The following is a 17,395-nucleotide window of genomic DNA, read 5'->3' as shown; positions in this document are numbered from 1 at the left end:
CGACAAAAAAAAAAAATTAAGAAAAAGTCAAAAAAAAATAATAACAATAACTTAAAGGTATATTAATACGATCTCGTAGATTTAAGACTTTAGTTTCGAAACTTTATGAGTTTATTCTCGTAGACTTTACTCCGGTGAATTTATGACTCAGTTCTGTAAATTTATGAGATTACTAATTCATGAATTATTGAGATTAATGTCGTAGATTTACCACTTTATTCTCGTAGATGTATTACTTTATTTTCGTAAATTGAAGAGATCATTCTCATAAGTTTCCTTTTTCCCTTCGACGAGGTCCAAATCCTAAATCGTACAAAATACTGCTATACAACTAAATCAAATAAATTTTGACTGCACGATATGTCTGTTGCAAACAAACAAAGAAATACCTGAATCTTTCGTACGTGTGTGTCAAGAAATACTTTTCTATACTGTATTAAAAATAGTTAACAAAGCTAAAAGCAGAGTAACATAAAATTTAATGTTGACTGACTCCAGATGCTTTGTACCAAGTGCTAACTGTTTGAAAAAGCAATAAAATTGCACCGCAAAAACTTACCGAAACATTGTAGTGATCGTTGAGAGGCGAATCACTGATGCAGTTCAGATCGAGACAGAAAAACTTCTTGTACTCTCAGCTGTCCAAGGCAAAATGAAGTGAGCCCAGTAGAGGTTTAATAAAAAATGTAGTCGAACCTCACAGTGTTATTGTTACGTCACAGCGTGGAATTGAACCGTGCACTGTTGTCGTTGTGAGAACCATAGAATTTAGCAACGTCATAGTGAACTTGTGTTCTATGCTAGGTTCAAAAATGGAGGAACTAGCTTAAAATAATATTTTATAACTGATAATAATATATTCCCTGATCATCTGTTTTGAGTTCACAAATCCTCAAAATGTGTAAGAAAGATGAATCAGAAGAAACAGTATTTGAAAAAAAATCATCCACCTAAATAAATCAATCAGCCATATTCACAGTGTTTCTATAATCTACACAAGATGGACTAAGACAACACTAAGATATTTGTTTTACTACAAGGAAACATACTGTTGTACTATTACAGCCTGATGGCATTCTAACTTGTGAACAAGGGGTAATAACAGCCTGAAAAAAGTTTCAAACATTGCAGCATGTTTAGGATTTTAATAAAAAAGTGTTACTTCTTCTGAATTCTAAGTGCTGGAGGATGTAAAACATGTTCTGTTTCTTATACAAACATGCATCAAATTAGTAGTTGAGTTATCGGTTTAAATAAGTCACTGTGTAATTAGCATTATTTTCAACCACGAAGTGCAGATGTTCTGGGAAAATGCTCAAAAATTATCTAACAGTGACATCTATTGTGAATCATAAAGGATCATCTTTGGCAGAGGTCTGCAACCTTTACTGTGATCAGAGCAATTTTGCTTTATCTCACTTTAATACCATTCCACAGCCACAAAATCTACTTTACCTTCCATAAAATCCATGGTGTAACTTTTAACACTTGTAAAATATATTGAGTAATTATCCATACAAAAAAGTTTTTATTATTATTATTATTATTATTATTATTATTTATGAAATTGTAGAACTACAAAAAGAAGACTTAAATTTGATAACATATATTGTAATGTCACTCTACACATCAATTTTCATTGTCTGCTAATTTCTTGCCATCAAGCATATGCTAGCACCTTGGCAGTTAAATGAACCCATCCACACAGAAATAAAATCTCCATTTTATTCCATATTTATTTATTTATTTATGTATTTATTTATTTATTTATTCATTTATTTTTAGATTTAGTTATCTTACAAGGGGTGTAAAACTTGAGGTTAGCCACAGGCGCAAGGAAAGCTGATGTTGTAGGATGTGAAGTAGAGAGGTGGCAGGCTTTATTGCAAGATGTGATGCATATTTAGTTCAACAAAAAGTTAAATCGTGATTTTATTTGGTGTCAATGTCATCCTTAATACCCTCCATGAGAAAAATAAAAATTCTTTATGTCAATGATAATTTTTCAAAGCTCCAGAGAGTGGCTGCAAAGGAGACAAAGAGCCACAGGTTGCAGTCCTCTAATCTATGAGCTATAAAAGCTGAATCCTCTGAGAGAGATTGTAGAGTGAAAGGGGGGGGTGTGAAACACCTGACTTGGTAGAGGGTCAAAACTCCAAATGAATGTTTCTCTGCGTTTTTCAAAAGTGGGAACAGTCTTGGAAAAAAGTTTACCATGGATGATGTGTCGATGATTTGTTTATAGCTTATTTCAGCTAGACTGAAAAACACATCCACAAGCTGTAAACTTACTTACAAACCAAGTGTAACTGATGCAGGACAGGCAAACAATACCTAAAAAGTTTAACCTTGGTTTTAAAAAATTACATTAAAAAAACAATTTAAACCATTAAAAAATACAAATCTGATCAATAAATTGTAAAAAATTTCCACAAAATTTATGTTGAACTACGCTACTGGAAAAAGCCAAGTTGTGGACACCCTTTTCTGGAGTGCACAGTACAAGGATTACTTAAAGATGAAAACACATAATTTAAATGTATAGATGCATTTTCTTACAATTTAACTCAAAGGTAATTCAAAATACATACACCTTGTCTTTGATCTGTTACTTTGCCTCTAAAGCCTAATGCCGTGCTTCACCCCCTGCCCTCCCAGGAAAGCTAAAAAGAAGGAAAGATTGACTAAAGGACCTGATTTTTTTTATTTTTTACAGAGTAGTAAAGCAGCAGCTTACTACTTGTTCCTGGGTTTGTCTTTGTTCACAAGGTGGGGTAGAGACTGCTTTTTCCAGTTATTCATTCTTTTCCTCACAAACTCAGTTGAAGTATTGTGAGTTCTCCATGTTTTGGCCCAAAATATGAACAAACTGTGTAAAAAAAATATTTCTAAAAAATTTGATTCATATCAAAGATATGAGCATTACTAACTGTTTTGTATTCAACCATTTTCTTTTGTGTATTTTGATTATGCTTTTCTTCTACTTGCCTATAACTGTCTGCTCAAATGTGAACTGCCCTGCAGGGACACCATACAGAGTCCACAGTCCAGTCATAGAAATCACAGTTTTGATTACTTTATCAGCAGTCGTGGTGGAAAAAATCAATGCGTGCATAAATGCCGCCTAACATATTATGTGTCACCAATTTACCCTGAAGCTTGTTTCACAACAGGTTTGCCTGGTAAGAGCTCATAAATAACAGGAATCTACTTATAACTGTAGTTACAGACGACATTTCAGTTAGCACTCGTTTTTACGAAGAGACGTAAACGCAGCATGTAGAGCTATGAATTGAGAGGTTGAGAAGGACGATGAAAACAAAAATGGGCATCGATCGAAAATAAACGAGTAAGACTTTCCATTCATTCACGCATTTAAGAGCAAGAGCATGACTACAATTAATCGACAGTGCATCATCCAGAGAGCGTTTTTTACCGTTTAGATTGTCGTTTCGAGTACAGACTGCTAGTTCGGGTGCTAAGTTAGCCTCAGCAGCTTAGAAAGGCAAATGCTAGCGTTATTAGCTGTTTGTAACATTCAAGCTACAACACTGACCACAAAGGTCAGCATTAATGGGAAGACTTGTCCGCATTTTCTGTTTTATGGAGTGTTTAACGAATAAGCGTAACGTTTGCAGCCTTTACTCCCGCTTCGCCGTCTGATGTGTCTGTCAGCTGTTGTTGTTATTACTTCGTTACTACAGCCAAACAGAAGCCATTATTTTACCTCTACAAACAGAGGTGCTGGAATGCTGTTATCACTAATTCACAGGAACGAGACAAAACATGAATTCACACCAGTGGTACTATGAGTACAGTAAGCTTGCTAATAATGGTTGTAAATGGTTAATGTTACATTTTTTTCGGCCTGGGATTGTATTTTCCTTAACGGCCTTTGGTTGTCGCTGTTATGTGTTGACTTGTATCCAAGGAGGTCAATCAGACACGTTCCCTGCTGTGATAAATCTAATTTCTGTTGGCATATTTACCTGTAAAACCGACTTTGCGGTGTTTATCTTTTTATGTATAGAGACTAAAATAGAATTGTCTGCTGTCCAAAAACTGTTCATCTTGAGCAGTCCTCCATAGAGTTAGAGAGTGCTGATAGAAGTGCTGTGTATATTACCTCCATCACCTGATTTTTAGATTGATATTACAGATCATATTCTGCTGTGCTTTAATGGCAAGTTACCATTGCCTTTTCCTCTGTCCCACCTGAATGAAGTAAATCCTGAAGTAAGCACCCATTCAGTCATGATTTTGAATCAAGAATGTATTTAGGATCAAATAAAATGGAGTAACTAAGATCATTGCGATAGTAGACCCGTTTTGCTAATGACCAACAGCTTAAAGTCGTATCTCAAGCCATCCATGTCAGCTGAGAAATCTTCTCACTTGTATTTGCTTAGCTTAGAAATGCTTACTAAAGGAGAAAATATTGTAACTTTGTCATCACAATACACCTGAACAATGTAGGAATGAGATCTGTTTTTGTTTGTTAGAGCCACAATTTTCTTGTATTATACATGTGTTTACCTTGAAGTTTCTTCCTTATATCCTGTCGGTTCACTTTTTTTTTCTGTTTTTGTAAACAGGCTGTCTGGGTCAGACCTCTGACTGGCACCACACAAAGAACCTGAGGGAAGAAAAACAGCAGGACAGAACCATGGAGGCTCGCTTTGGTAATATTGTGCTCAGCGCCAAATTTGACTCAGGTAACCTGGCTCGAGTGGAAAAAGTGGAGAAGGGCAGCTCCAGCCCTTCTAGTGATGGCGCTCCTGGTGGGGGTGTGCCCTCAGGGCCAAACGTTACCCCTGACTATGAGTTTAATGTGTGGACACAGCCTGACTGTGCAGGCACAGAACATGAGAATGGAAACAGGTAACATGTTTTGTAATGAGGAAACATTTGGTTTTTGAAAGGAACAGCTAATTTGAAATGTGTGTGAAACAACATCTGAAATCCTGTTTTGTGTTTCAGATCATGGTTTTACTTCAGTGTGCGAGGTGCAGCTCCTGGAAAGCTACTTAAGTTCAATGTTATGAACATGAACAACCAGAGAAAGCTTTACAGCCAGGGCATGGCTCCTCTCGTACGAACTTCACCAGGCAAGAACCGGTGGGAAAGAATCCGAGACAGACCCACAACTGAGGTAACTTACACATACGCTGGGGATGCTAGAGAGAAGATGAAGGTACCAGGGGCCAGCAAGGCAGTGTTGGTGTGAGTCTGGCTCTCTGGCAGCTATTAATATCTTTCTAAAAATATGCATCCTCTTCCTTTCTTCTGTCACTTTTCAGATTGTAGATAACCAGTTCATTCTATCATTCACTCATCGTCTATCAGAGGTGCGAGGGGCCACCACCTTCTTCTCCTTCTGCTACCCATTCTCTTACACTGAGTGTCAGGAAATGCTGCAGCAGTTTGATAATTGTTACCCTAATGCTGCTCAACTCAGCCCGATCAGGTAAAATAAGGTGCAAAGAAAACAAAGTGCTGTCCAAAAGTTAATCCATTCAACATTTCACCAACTGATTTTCCCCTAACTTGAACAATTTCATATTTCCCCTACTCACCACTCTCCATCCTCGACTGCTCTTCTTGCCAGTGCACCAGATACCGTGTATTACCACAGGGAGTTGCTGTGCAAATCCCTTGACGGCAACAGGGTGGACCTGCTCACTGTGACCAACTGCAGCGGCATGCAGGAAGAGAGAGAACCACGTCTGCCTAAGCTCTTTCCCGACACCAACACTCCAAGACCACACTGCTTCCCTAGCAAAAGGGTAAAATATGAAAACGCCAAGATTATAAACCTTAATAGCTGCAAACAGTGCCAACTCTTGAAGCTGGGACTTGTGGAAATTTCAGGATTAAGTTTTAAACTCTTGTTCCCTTTGTGTCTGTGTGTGTTTGCAGGTGTTTTTCCTCAGCAGTCGAGTGCACCCTGGGGAGACTCCATCATCCTTTGTGTTTAACGGTTTCCTCAACTTCATCCTGAGAAGAGACGACCCTCGTGCCCATGTTCTTCGAAACATGTTTGTGTTCAAGCTCATTCCCATGCTCAACCCAGACGGGGTTGTTCGTGGACACTACAGGTGAGAATTTTTAAACAACTCTGTTATTAAGTTCCTCAATCATCATCACTCCTTTTTACCTGCACCCTAAACTCCACAATTGAAATTTCAATAGCAGGGAGCACACCATCTAAAGTAACTAATTCAGCAGTAATTTATTGATTTAATTTGAATTGATATTTTAAATTTGAGGTTGAACTTCTTGTAGTTGCTGATTTTGGGGAGCATGCAAGATGTGTTGCTCCTGTGCAGGTGTGAAAGAAAAACATGGCATTGTACAAAAAATTAAATGAAATAATATTAAACAGCCAATTTATGCTTCATAGTATGCTGTTCTTTTCAATCAACCAGTCTTTAGTTATATAGCGCCAAATCATAAAAAAAAACATTTTCAAGACACTTTCCAAAAACAATAACAGGTCTAGCTCTGTTGATGTTAATAACATTTTATTTTTTAAGGGTTGAAATGCTTTGTTTCTGTTAATAATGATTTGTCTTTTTTACAGGACTGATTCAAGGGGTGTGAACTTAAACAGGCAATACCTTAACCCAAGCCCCGAGCTGCACCCTTCTATCTATGCAGCCAAAGCTCTTCTGCTCTACCACCACACGCACAACCGTCGTCACTCCACACAGTCATATACTCACTGTAACAGCCCCTCGCACACACGGGCCCCTCCCCTAAATATCAAAGCCTCCAATCAGCATCAATCCCCTTCCTTCACTGCCCGCGAAGTAAGCTTGAACCAGCGAAATGCAGAAAAAGATGCAATTCCAGTACTGCCAGAGGTTCCCATGGTAACAGAGGAGAACGTTTGGGTCACGACAGAATTGGGAAAGGGGGATGAGAACAGCTCGTCAAGCTCCTCAGAGACTGTAGCACCTGTTAATGTGGAGGTGACCGTATCAGAGACTGTAGCACCTGTAAATGTGGAGGTGACGATACCAGAGGAGGAGGAGGAGGAGGAGGAGCCGGAAACCATTCCACCACAGGAGGGAGGCGTGGCTTATTATGTGGACCTACATGGACATGCCTCAAAACGGGGATGCTTCATGTATGGAAATAGCCTTCCAGACGAGAGCCAACAGGTAAACATCATCTAATACATTTTCATAGGAATGGCCCTAAATACCAACATGAATTTGCAGAGGCGGGAATAATACGATGGGGTCAAATGTGTTTTATATAAACATTATCATAAGTATTAGAACATTTTATAACAAAAGTAAATACACTGTCTAAGGCACTGCAGGTTCATTTATCTTCCTCTGTCCCTCCTTTCTGAAGTCATTCACTGAGGCTGTGGCTTAATTCAAGTCAAGCTTTTGCAATGTGCATAAAAATAAACCATATTTTTCCAGGGATTTGTCCATTTCCTCTGTTTAAAATGCCCTAGTTAACCCAGTTTATTGAGACCACATTTTTGAATTGTCTTGCTATAAGGAAGGAGGCATAAGTAGTTTAACAGTGAAAGTCTTTGATACCCTCACAAACCACACATTAGAGTTAAACTTAAAACCTTTAGTTCTTAACTGTTTCAGTAAACTCCCTCCACTTACAAATATTCAGCCATAGTTAAGTGTAAACCATGTCTTTATCACTCCAGGAAACTCATTCTCTGCATTGAGAATGAGCAGGGCAAAGGAAAGCAGGAACAACTGTAGGCCAGCACTGGTTGATGAACACCTGGTGTGGCAACTTAGCGTCTTAGTTCATTTTCACCCATTTAAATTCTGACTTTACATCTGCTAGCATCCTAAAGGTATTTCATGTTTATTGAAATCAATAATTGATGGGGTTCAGTCAGTTCATACAACTTAAGTTAACAATAAAAAATGAGTAAAATAGAGATTATACTGCAGAGTGAGAAGGAAAGAAATGTGTTTCATAATCGGAATCAAAAGTCAGAATGAAATCAATTTGATGCTCTAAAGGCTGCAATACTAGAATAAAGGTGACTGCCCTTTGTTTTTGGTTTTAATGACATCTGTTCTCAGTTGTTATGATAATTAGTGCAAGCAGGTAGAAAATATATAGAATAAAAAAATATATGAAACACTTATAGTCCAAGCCACAACCACTTTCAGTTTTGTGTCTGAATGTAGATACACATCATGACCTTTCTGTACATCCTTCGTATAAAAACACCTTCTGTCTCCAGTTTTTTGAAAGTTATCAGATGACATTGAGATTTTATTGTTATTTCGGAATTACTTTCATTCTGCGTTAGAAAAACTCACATCCAAGCTTCTCTCTGCAGGTAGAGAATATGCTGTATCCCCGGCTGATTGCAGTGAACTCTGCTCACTTTGATTTCCTGGGCTGTAACTTCTCTGAGAAAAACATGTATGCACGGGACAAGAGAGATGGACAGTCGAAAGAAGGTAGCGGGCGGGTGGCCATGCACAAAGCCATCGGACTGCTACACAGGTCAGAGTTTAGTCATTTTGATAGACTTAAGAAGTTGTTTTTATTTACCCTGAAGGCGATGCAACAAAACTGCTTCTTTTAAAGCACAGTGAAGCAGATTTGGCAGTGTTGGGTTAGGCTGTAAAACTCTTGAGTGTAACTGAATTTCTGTAAATATATGTACACAGTCTTTTCAACTTTAACATTGCTTTTGGGTTGCCAATAGCTACACTTTGGAGTGCAACTACAACACAGGAAAAACTATGAACACCATCCCACCTGCTTGCCATGACAATGGACGGGCAACCCCACCTCCACCTCCGTCATTCCCTCCGAAATATACTCCAGAAATATTTGAACAGGTGAGAAAGCAACAGTGTGTGTTTTTTTTTTTTTACAGAGGAATGCAGATCCCTGTGTAATGTTAACAATCATTTGGGAGGTTTTTTGTACACGTAGCTAAATGTTACATTGATATCCAAGCTCTGATTCAGTAAATAAAACGTAAAGTAGTAGAGTTTAAGTTTTTGATATGTGATAACTTTGAACCGTTTATTTAGACATAAGTTAAAAGCAGAGGTCTTCCTCATCAGGTGGGGCGTGCTGTGGCCGTCTCAGCCCTGGATATGGCAGAATGTAACCCCTGGCCGAGGCTGGTGCTGTCTGAGCACAGCTGTCTGACCAACCTTCGAGCCTGGATCCTCAAACATGTCCGCAACACCAAAGGTCTGAACACACATGTGCACGCCCATCCTCCAGTAAGATTACACCACAATGGCAGCAGGGCCTCACCGCCAAAGAGCTTAAACAAGTGAGTTTATACACATGCAACAAAACTAGTGTCTTTCTTGTACCTCTCACTTGGTTTAAGGGGGTCTGTATATGTCTGGTTCTTTTTTTTCCCCTCAGCTGTCTGTCGGGCTCAGCATCAGAGAACACCCTCAGTCGAATTCGCTGCAACAGCCACAGCAGCAGCAGCCAGACGCCCTCCCCGAAGATGCACAATTCACCGAGCTTCACTTTTGGCTGCCCCCCGCCTCGATCCCACACACAGCACAATAATACCCACAGCAGCGGACGTGGAGGCAACAAGACACTCGGGCCGGTCAGGGGTAAGTTGATCTCTCACATATCTGCTTGTTTTGCTGGCGGACATTATCCATCACCTGTGAGTGTGTGTGTGTGGCTGTGTGTTTGTGTCTGTGTGTCTGTGTGTTACCTTTGTTTTCTTCTTTGTCTCTCTGACTGTCACAGTTTTTCTGTACTTGTAGCTTTCTGCTGCTGGAGTTTCAAAAATACCTGAGGGGTGATTGAAGTGTCAATCAGTGTGTGTGACAATCAGAATTGTAGTTTATACTTATGGCTGGGTACAGTTTGACTCAGGTCAGAGATTAGCTTTTCCGAGAGATTTGAATATATTTATTCCTGGGTGTCCAAGGCCTTTAGGGCCAGCATGTCCACTGCATGAAGCTGACATTTCTCCATCTGCTGCTTCTGCTTCTGTCTGTGTGTGACTGTAGTTTAACCCCGATTTAGGAATGAAGCCTTAAGAGCACTGTTCCAAGACATAAAAGAATTAATGGCTTATGGAAAAAAGAAACTTCAGTCATACTCACTTTTTATGATACAGACTTTGACTTGCATCTTGTTAAATGACTCCTGTCTTTGTACATGTTTCTTGTGAGAAACCCTTTCAGTCAGTAATTTTTTCACAGTGCCAGAAATGCCAAAGATACAGCCTTTCATGCAGTATCTGGTAGCATCTATAAGTCAGACAATGCACCAGTCTGATACTTTATTTGTTAGACTGTTTGTCTTTCTCCAAAACATCTGCATTAGTATGGGATGGGTGCAGGGTCCTGGCTAATAATCCAATCTGATATCAGAATCAGATAGAAAATAATGTAGCCGGGACATCACTGGTATGTCTGTGTTTGTACACTAGGGCTGAACAGTTTAAAAAAAATCGAATTGTGATATTTTTGGGCCAGTATTGCCACTGCAATTTAGCATGCAATTTATTTCATTTTATTTATTTATTTATTTTTATTTATTCATTCATTTATTTATTTATTTTGATTTTTTTTTTTTTTTTTTGGGGTGGGGGGGGGGGGGGGGGTATCTTGTGCATTATTCACTAAACACAAGCAATAAATCATTCTATAGCACAGTCAACACGGCAAAGGATTCTGTTAACATATAAACAATTCTTTCCTGCACTTTGTACATGAAACTTTTTTTTAATTTTTTTTAATTGCAGTCTTTGTGATTTGAAAATTGCATTCTGTTACGTTGCAATGTTGGCTTCAATTCGATTAATTGCTCAGCCCTATTTCACACAATCCCTGCATGTTTCTGAGTTAGTGTTTGTGTGTGTCTGTGTGTGTGTCTCCCTCTCTGTAGACCCTAAGGCTCAGGAGAAAAGACGCCCCCCACACCACCGCTCCATCCTACGGTCTCCCAGCAACAGTCACACACCCTCCCGCCCCCCACACTCACCCCCTTCCTCTTCCTCGTCCTCATCTTCCTCAGTGTGTGCAGCTGGTTCGTGTCCACTCCCAGCCTCCGTCAGTATGACAGGTCTGTACTCCCTCCAGTCTCCCAGCCTCTCCACCTTGCTCCCCTCCCTGCAGGCTCTGCCTCGCCCCGGGCTCCTCTCCAAACTGAGCCCCCTGCTTCTGCAGGGCCTTCCACCAGCCGCTAGCACTCCAAGTGGGCCAACCCAGGACTGAATTTAAACTTAACCGAGAGGGCAGAAGTGTGTGTGTGTGTGTGTGTGTGTGTGTGTGTGTGTGTGTGTGTGTGTGTGTGTGTGTGTGTGTGTGTGTGTGTGTGTTTGTGTGTGTGTGTGTGTTTGTGTGTGTGTGTGTGTGTGTGCAGGGGGGAGTTTGAAGAGAGAGAGTAGTGAGAAAAAGGAGTACCAGACAAGTTCTTTCATCAACAGACTGTGAAGGTCATACTTCATATTTGATGTGGTGTTTGTGTGTGCATGTGTATGTGATTGGGAGTATGTGAAAGTATGAGTGTGTGTGTGAGAGTTTGAGCGTGTGTGCCTGTGAAACATCACCGGTGCTAGCTTTAATGATATTGTTTTCGTCTTCTGCCCATACATTATCTATGAATTCCTTGTATCCACAGCATTAGCATCTTAGGTTGAATAACACAATGCAGGTTTTCTTCTGTCACAACTGTGACTGACATATGTTCAAAGCTGTTCTGGATTTCGTACAAACTAGTAGACCGGTTCGTGGGACACTTAGCAAATAAGACAGTCACATTGCCACCTTATGTCCATTGACCCTGTGCACATGGAGACTGTGGAATAGATCTTTGCATTAAAGATGAATGTTGCGGTTATTATACAAATATGACACTACATGGAGTTGCTTTTCAAAGATCTGTTTACAGGAAATAAGCAAAAAGGATCCACCATGCTACTGTGCTAAACATGAAACTGCTACGTTTAGGTTTTAATGTGAGCTGTTTTGTGGTCAGCTGCAGTATGAGTGATAGTTATTGCAATGTCACACGTTCACCTTTGAATTATTAATTGGTTTCCCAAGACCCCAAAAAAGTCAGTTATGCTTTTCGTGTCAAATCATTTACAGCACCTTCTACACTTCTCTGTCTTTTTTGTTTAACATATTTGAAGTTTGCTATGTACTGTTTGTAAGTTCAACAGTGCAAGATGCCGGCAGGTGACATTGTTCTGTAGCTGTTGGCTGGAGTCAGTGAGGACAGGTTAGGACAGTGTATTCTGCAGACAGTCCTTAACAAGTAGAATTTCAAGTCCTTAAAAATCATATGCTGATTTTTATCTTGTATGTATGTTATGCCCCAGGTAATTTTTTCAATAGTGTCATAGTTTTAATCCAGTCCTCATTTGATCATATGATATAAACAGTAAATTCTACTGCCAGAAACCTAAAGTAGAGCACCCTTGGTATAAATCTTAATGGAGAGTGAACTTAAAGAATGAAGGCTAAGAGGTGTTAGGTCACTTTTTACCAACAAGATTGCACAAAGACATGCCTCGACTCCATGTTTGGACAGTTTGAGTCAAAGTCACCTTTATAAAAAAATATGTTTTTAATGTGAATTTGTATGTAAATAAACTGTAGAGGGTTTTTTTATTTTATTTCATTACATGTTTCATGAAAGTTATGTAAAAAATGTATTATTAACATACCTTTTTTTTTTTTCAACTTGGCCGGCTAGATTAACTTTACTTGAAGGATAGCCGAGGTGAGAAATGATCCCATTGTTGTGGTCTGTATACAAACATCATATATTAATGGTGAAATTCTAGTATCTTGTCTGTAATTCAGTTCTGTGTGCTGACATTTAAGTGCGAGATGATGGTTTGTGTTTTCCTGACCAGCCGTTTTGTATTCAGAGGTAGAGCTTGTTTGACTTGGAGAGCTTTTGTAAGCAGCAGATAAAGAAGATTAGTAACGGATTGGGTGAAAACAGCCTTTAGAAAAGCTGGCCTTTCTCGCTGTAGCTTTCATTTATTTCAGTGCTGTGCAACTTTGTAGTAATACTGTGCCTTGCTCTGGTGTCTGTTGTGAACAGTAGGATTGAAGGCTTTAAATTTAATTTATATATTTATGGTCATGTGGTGGGTCATCCATCCCACCACCTGCTTTGTGCTTGAAATGGAAAACCTAACTCTTGTGAGATGCTGAGGAGATCGAGGATAGGGATAAGATATTTATAAGTTAGTGGCTTTTTGTGTACACTGGCCTAAAACCTTGTATGGGTCAAAAAATACATAATTGACCACACTCAAGGTGGATGCTCAAAAGTGATACCAAAACACCCCGTGGATGGTTGCTGGCTTCTTGGCGTTTAGAACCAGAGTCTACACAGTAGCAATCGGGTCATCAGGCTGATTGCTATGGACAGAAACACACATTTCAGAAGCAACATTAGTCAATGAAACAGTTATGTTGTAAACCATTAATGTATCACATATCTACTAACAGCAATACATCCCAGAAAATATTTTATTTGAAATTAAACTTGTGTAATAACAGCTAATCATAATGACAGGATCCATGTTTGAAAAAAACATGTGTTTGAATTGTGAAGGCTGACCCCTGCTGTCCAGTCTGGTAAAATGAAGAAGTTGGTGTTTATGACCTACTCTGAAGGGGAGGCTCTGGGTCTTTTGGATTCACTTTTGAGGAGCCATCACATCATCCATCTTTTTATACAGTCTGTAAATTATAAATGTTAGTGCAGGTAATGGTGGAAGTCAAGTGAGTGATATATACTTAGGACTTAAACCTTCAGAAAAGTAAAAGTGAGCTAACTAGTGTAAAAAATAAAGAACTGATGCCTTTATCAACCTCACATAAATGTTTCTCATATGGGATTCTCACCCTAAAAAAGAAGCGTCAGTACACTGAGAACAAATTTGATGGTCATTTGGTGCTCTGGGGGCAGAGAGGTCTTCATGCTCCTTTAACATCACTCAGCAATTATTTTCATGTAGCTTTTGCTCGCTGCAGTCAGAGCGGTGGGAAGGATGTTTATAAGCTTTCACATTAGATCAACGCCCTGAAACAATAGGTGCGTGTACTGTAGTTTACTCTGCTTTCTCACTGTGATCTTGGATGTCCTGTTTTCTAGTTTTTCCACCTCTAAAGCTCACACCTGTCTTTATTCAGAAAGTGAAATAAGCTTTAGGTCATAACACACTGTATGCATAGTCACATTCTCATTAGGTCTCTCTGCTTTATATTCCTTATGAGAAATGTGCTGTTTCCTTCAATGTGGTGCTAACCCCATACCCTCTACCTGACTACAGTTGTGTGTTTGTCTGTGTTACAAATATCAACTTCTCGAATGTGCTGCTGTCTTTTACCGCCTCTCTGTTTAACCTCTTGAATAAAAAACTATCTCTTTGTGAAGAAACTCCTGCGTGCTGTTCCTCGACTCTATTTCTCCTGTATGTGTGTGTGTAGGGGTGTTTGTGTGTGTCCTTTACTTTTCAGCTTGTGTCTACTGTGCAGTGGGTCACCATAAGATCATAGTTACCACAGACTCATTGTTATTTTTTGTTAACATTTATCAAAGGGTGTATCACATTTATTAACTTATAGATACAGTTTTATTTGATTTATTTATTTATTTTACCATGGCCATTTCAAAATGTTCTGTTTCTCATCTGGCATCCAATTTTTCTCCTTTCCTCTCTGTTTTTTTTTTGTTCTTGTCTGTCCCTCCCCCTGGTCAACAGGCCTCAGCTGCCCAGACTTTCAGGCTGGTACCCCCACTTCACCCGTCTGGTCCAGAAAGCCTTTCCCCATGCGTACTGGGCGTATGGGAAAAGGGAATCAAACTCTCACAACCACTTATCCTCCAGGAGAGGCTCCCACAGAGGTTAGTTGACCCTGATGGCTTCCTCACAGAGGCTTCTCATCATATTGCTGCTTTTCTTTTTCATTACCTTCTTTATAACTTATATTTGTTTTTGAAAGTATCATTGTGTCTCCTGCCACAGGCAGCTAAAGAATCTGGGCCTGAACACATCCTCTCGTCCATCAAATTTAGCAAGTGAGTCCACTCTTGTTTTTGTATCTTCATCCAGTTTAAGTATTTTAGAAAAATAAGCACAATGTTGGGCTTCGTAAATTGAATACATCATCGAGAAAAGAAGCTTATTCAATTGTATCATTTATATTGGCTTGAATCCTGCTGGGATGCATCACTGAGTGATAAAATATATGAACCCCTGTTTCCTGCCCAGGTGCGAGCTTCAACCTCCCCTGAGCCGTATCCCCATCCGCAGGGTTGAATCAACTGACAAGCCACCCACACTTTCTGGTAAAACATCTCTTACCAGCTTAAGGTCAGTCTCACCAGGAGAGAAGGAAAAGTCAGCCACCATGAAGGTCTGGAAGCTGCTCAAACCTGGCCTCCATCGACACCTGTCGCTATCAGGCAAGTCTACAAACATTATATACTTTTGTTACATGTTGCCACATATCTATGAGTGGGCCTTGGTTGGGCCTAGGCCCACCCACTTCTTGCCTCCACCCAGCCAATCAAGCTGCTTTTTCTGTAAGAGGGAGGTTTAAAAAGTTTAAAGGAAAGCATACAACATTGCTTCCTCTCTCCCATTGTAACACTTGGTGCTGTCTTCAAACATGTCTTTCATTTACCTCTACAGGTGTGTCAGGGAGAGAAGCTGCAATGCACTTGGCCTCTAAAGCACTAAGGAAGAAGGCCAATGACAGGAGTTTCTACTGCAAGGGAACTTCTATCATAGAATCCATGCCAGAGAGGGATGAAACTCTGCATCAGGTAAACATTAACACTCACTAGTACTCGCTGTTGACCATGAATGCCACACAACGCTTCATGTTAACCAGATTGTTTGATGTCATCTTTGCAGATTGAGGAGACTCTAGCAATGCCTCCCCCTGAGACTGTAAACGTGCGTGAAACAGTGGCGCTATGTGGAGAAGCTTAGGAGCTGCACCGAAGAGGAGGCACTGGTGTCTGTTTTTGATTAATGTGAGCCCAAATCAGCATATTTTCATGGAACCCTTTTTGAGGAAAAGATTATGTAAATATGAGATCAATTGGGGCATTTTAATGTGCAATACAATATTTATGACATTATCTATTCAGATATTCTAGAGGATAGAGTGTTTGGAACAAATGCAGTTAAAGATGGTCAGACTTTTGGAAAGACTGTCCTTTAAATCCTTATAGCAGCTTTACTGAAGCAGCTGGGAGCAAAAGTGCCTTGCTCAGTGTGATAAGGAAGAAGAAAAAGAGGTGAAAACTATCCAACTGATCAATACTCTGTAGACTTGAAACAACCATAGACATTTCATTTCTCATCTCTGCACCTCACATATCTGTATTTACATTTTATCATTGCCTCCTAATCACCTTTCCCCAAAACAGATGTCAAATGCACTCAGACCGGCACTGTAATGCACTGATATGTATTTTCACATACAGCAACTTAACTAATAAAGCAAACACTTGATTCTCACTTAAGACTGATGAGCACAGCAGCACCTTTACAACCACCTGATTTTCACTGAGTTTAGACACAAAAATGTGAGTGAAGTGTGTTTAATATAGTTACTACAGAAGAGTTAATTGTGATTGCATTGTTTCTGTAATAGGTATTCACTTGCTGTTGAACTTTTTCATGGTTTATTTAACACCAGAAATGATATGGAGCTATGGTAATTGTAAGAACAATTATGTAGCACCCCTGAGTGATCTCTGGTGGGTTCATTTGTCTTTTGGAATGGGAGTTATCCATGTCAGAGTACTGAAAGGTGAGCTATTGAAACACTGCACAGCTGTGTATCTATATCATCTATATGTCATATAACAGTTAATTTTCAAGAAGTTCTTACATATGAGAGGTTACAAAATAGTAGCCTCTGTAGGGCTGCCGAAAATCCTGGGTAGTAAGAAACAAGTACAAGGTTTAAACAGGCTCAAACATAGACGAAGAGAATCACCAGAAAGTTATCTAGTTGATTTGAAGAAATGTTCATCAAATTTAGTTTTGTTCAAACATAGTTATTTAAAGTGATGCAAACATAAAAGTCCAAAGGGTGGAAGTACTTTTATACACACTATGTCTGATTTGACTGTATTTTCCTTGTCTCATTCCTGTCAAGATTTATTCCAACCTGTTCCAGTATTGGGAACACATCTTGATATAACACATTGTATATTCATATAATATACAAATTTTGTGCAAAAAGCTTTGTTTTTAGATGTAATAAGCATATCTTATACTAAGTGTTAGATGGACTGACTTTGACCAAATTACTTTATCTGTTACTGGAAAAATACTGTGTTGGAACTCAAATAAAACTTGAAAAATAAATCATCTTGAAAAAAGTTTCATTGGTTAAATTGT

At 39.3% G+C, this 17,395-nt stretch overlaps 1 protein-coding gene across 2 annotated transcripts; it reads left to right on the top strand.

The window, feature by feature from the left end:
- The first annotated feature begins 3,245 nt into the window (after nucleotides 1-3,245).
- On the top strand, nucleotides 3,246-17,285 carry agbl5 (AGBL carboxypeptidase 5). 2 transcript variants are annotated; one of them, XM_074685177.1, is made up of 17 exons: nucleotides 3,246-3,349; nucleotides 4,596-4,881; nucleotides 4,981-5,152; nucleotides 5,301-5,467; nucleotides 5,609-5,786; nucleotides 5,920-6,098; nucleotides 6,584-7,166; nucleotides 8,339-8,508; nucleotides 8,714-8,849; nucleotides 9,081-9,298; nucleotides 9,397-9,599; nucleotides 10,891-11,067; nucleotides 14,735-14,877; nucleotides 14,999-15,051; nucleotides 15,245-15,438; nucleotides 15,668-15,801; nucleotides 15,893-17,284. In XM_074685177.1, the coding sequence occupies exons 2-17, from the start codon at nucleotides 4,667-4,669 to the stop codon at nucleotides 15,968-15,970; spliced, it is 3,000 nt and encodes a 999-aa protein (XP_074541278.1). In that variant the 5' UTR covers nucleotides 3,246-3,349; nucleotides 4,596-4,666; the 3' UTR covers nucleotides 15,971-17,284. The 2 variants fall into 2 exon arrangements, with proteins under 2 accessions (XP_074541278.1, XP_074541279.1); XM_074685178.1 differs by lacking the exon at nucleotides 10,891-11,067 and having other exon boundaries at nucleotides 15,893-17,285.
- The last annotated feature ends 110 nt before the right edge of the window (nucleotides 17,286-17,395 follow it).

Source organism: Halichoeres trimaculatus, unplaced genomic scaffold (genome assembly GCF_033239565.1).
Source record: "Halichoeres trimaculatus isolate MK-OKI-2021-1 unplaced genomic scaffold, fHalTri1.1 fHalTri1_scaffold_13, whole genome shotgun sequence".
In the NCBI taxonomy this organism is placed as follows: Eukaryota; Metazoa; Chordata; class Actinopteri; order Labriformes; family Labridae; genus Halichoeres; species Halichoeres trimaculatus.
The sequence above is the reverse complement of the archived record's forward strand: the minus strand, read 5'-3'. Positions and strand labels throughout refer to the sequence as shown.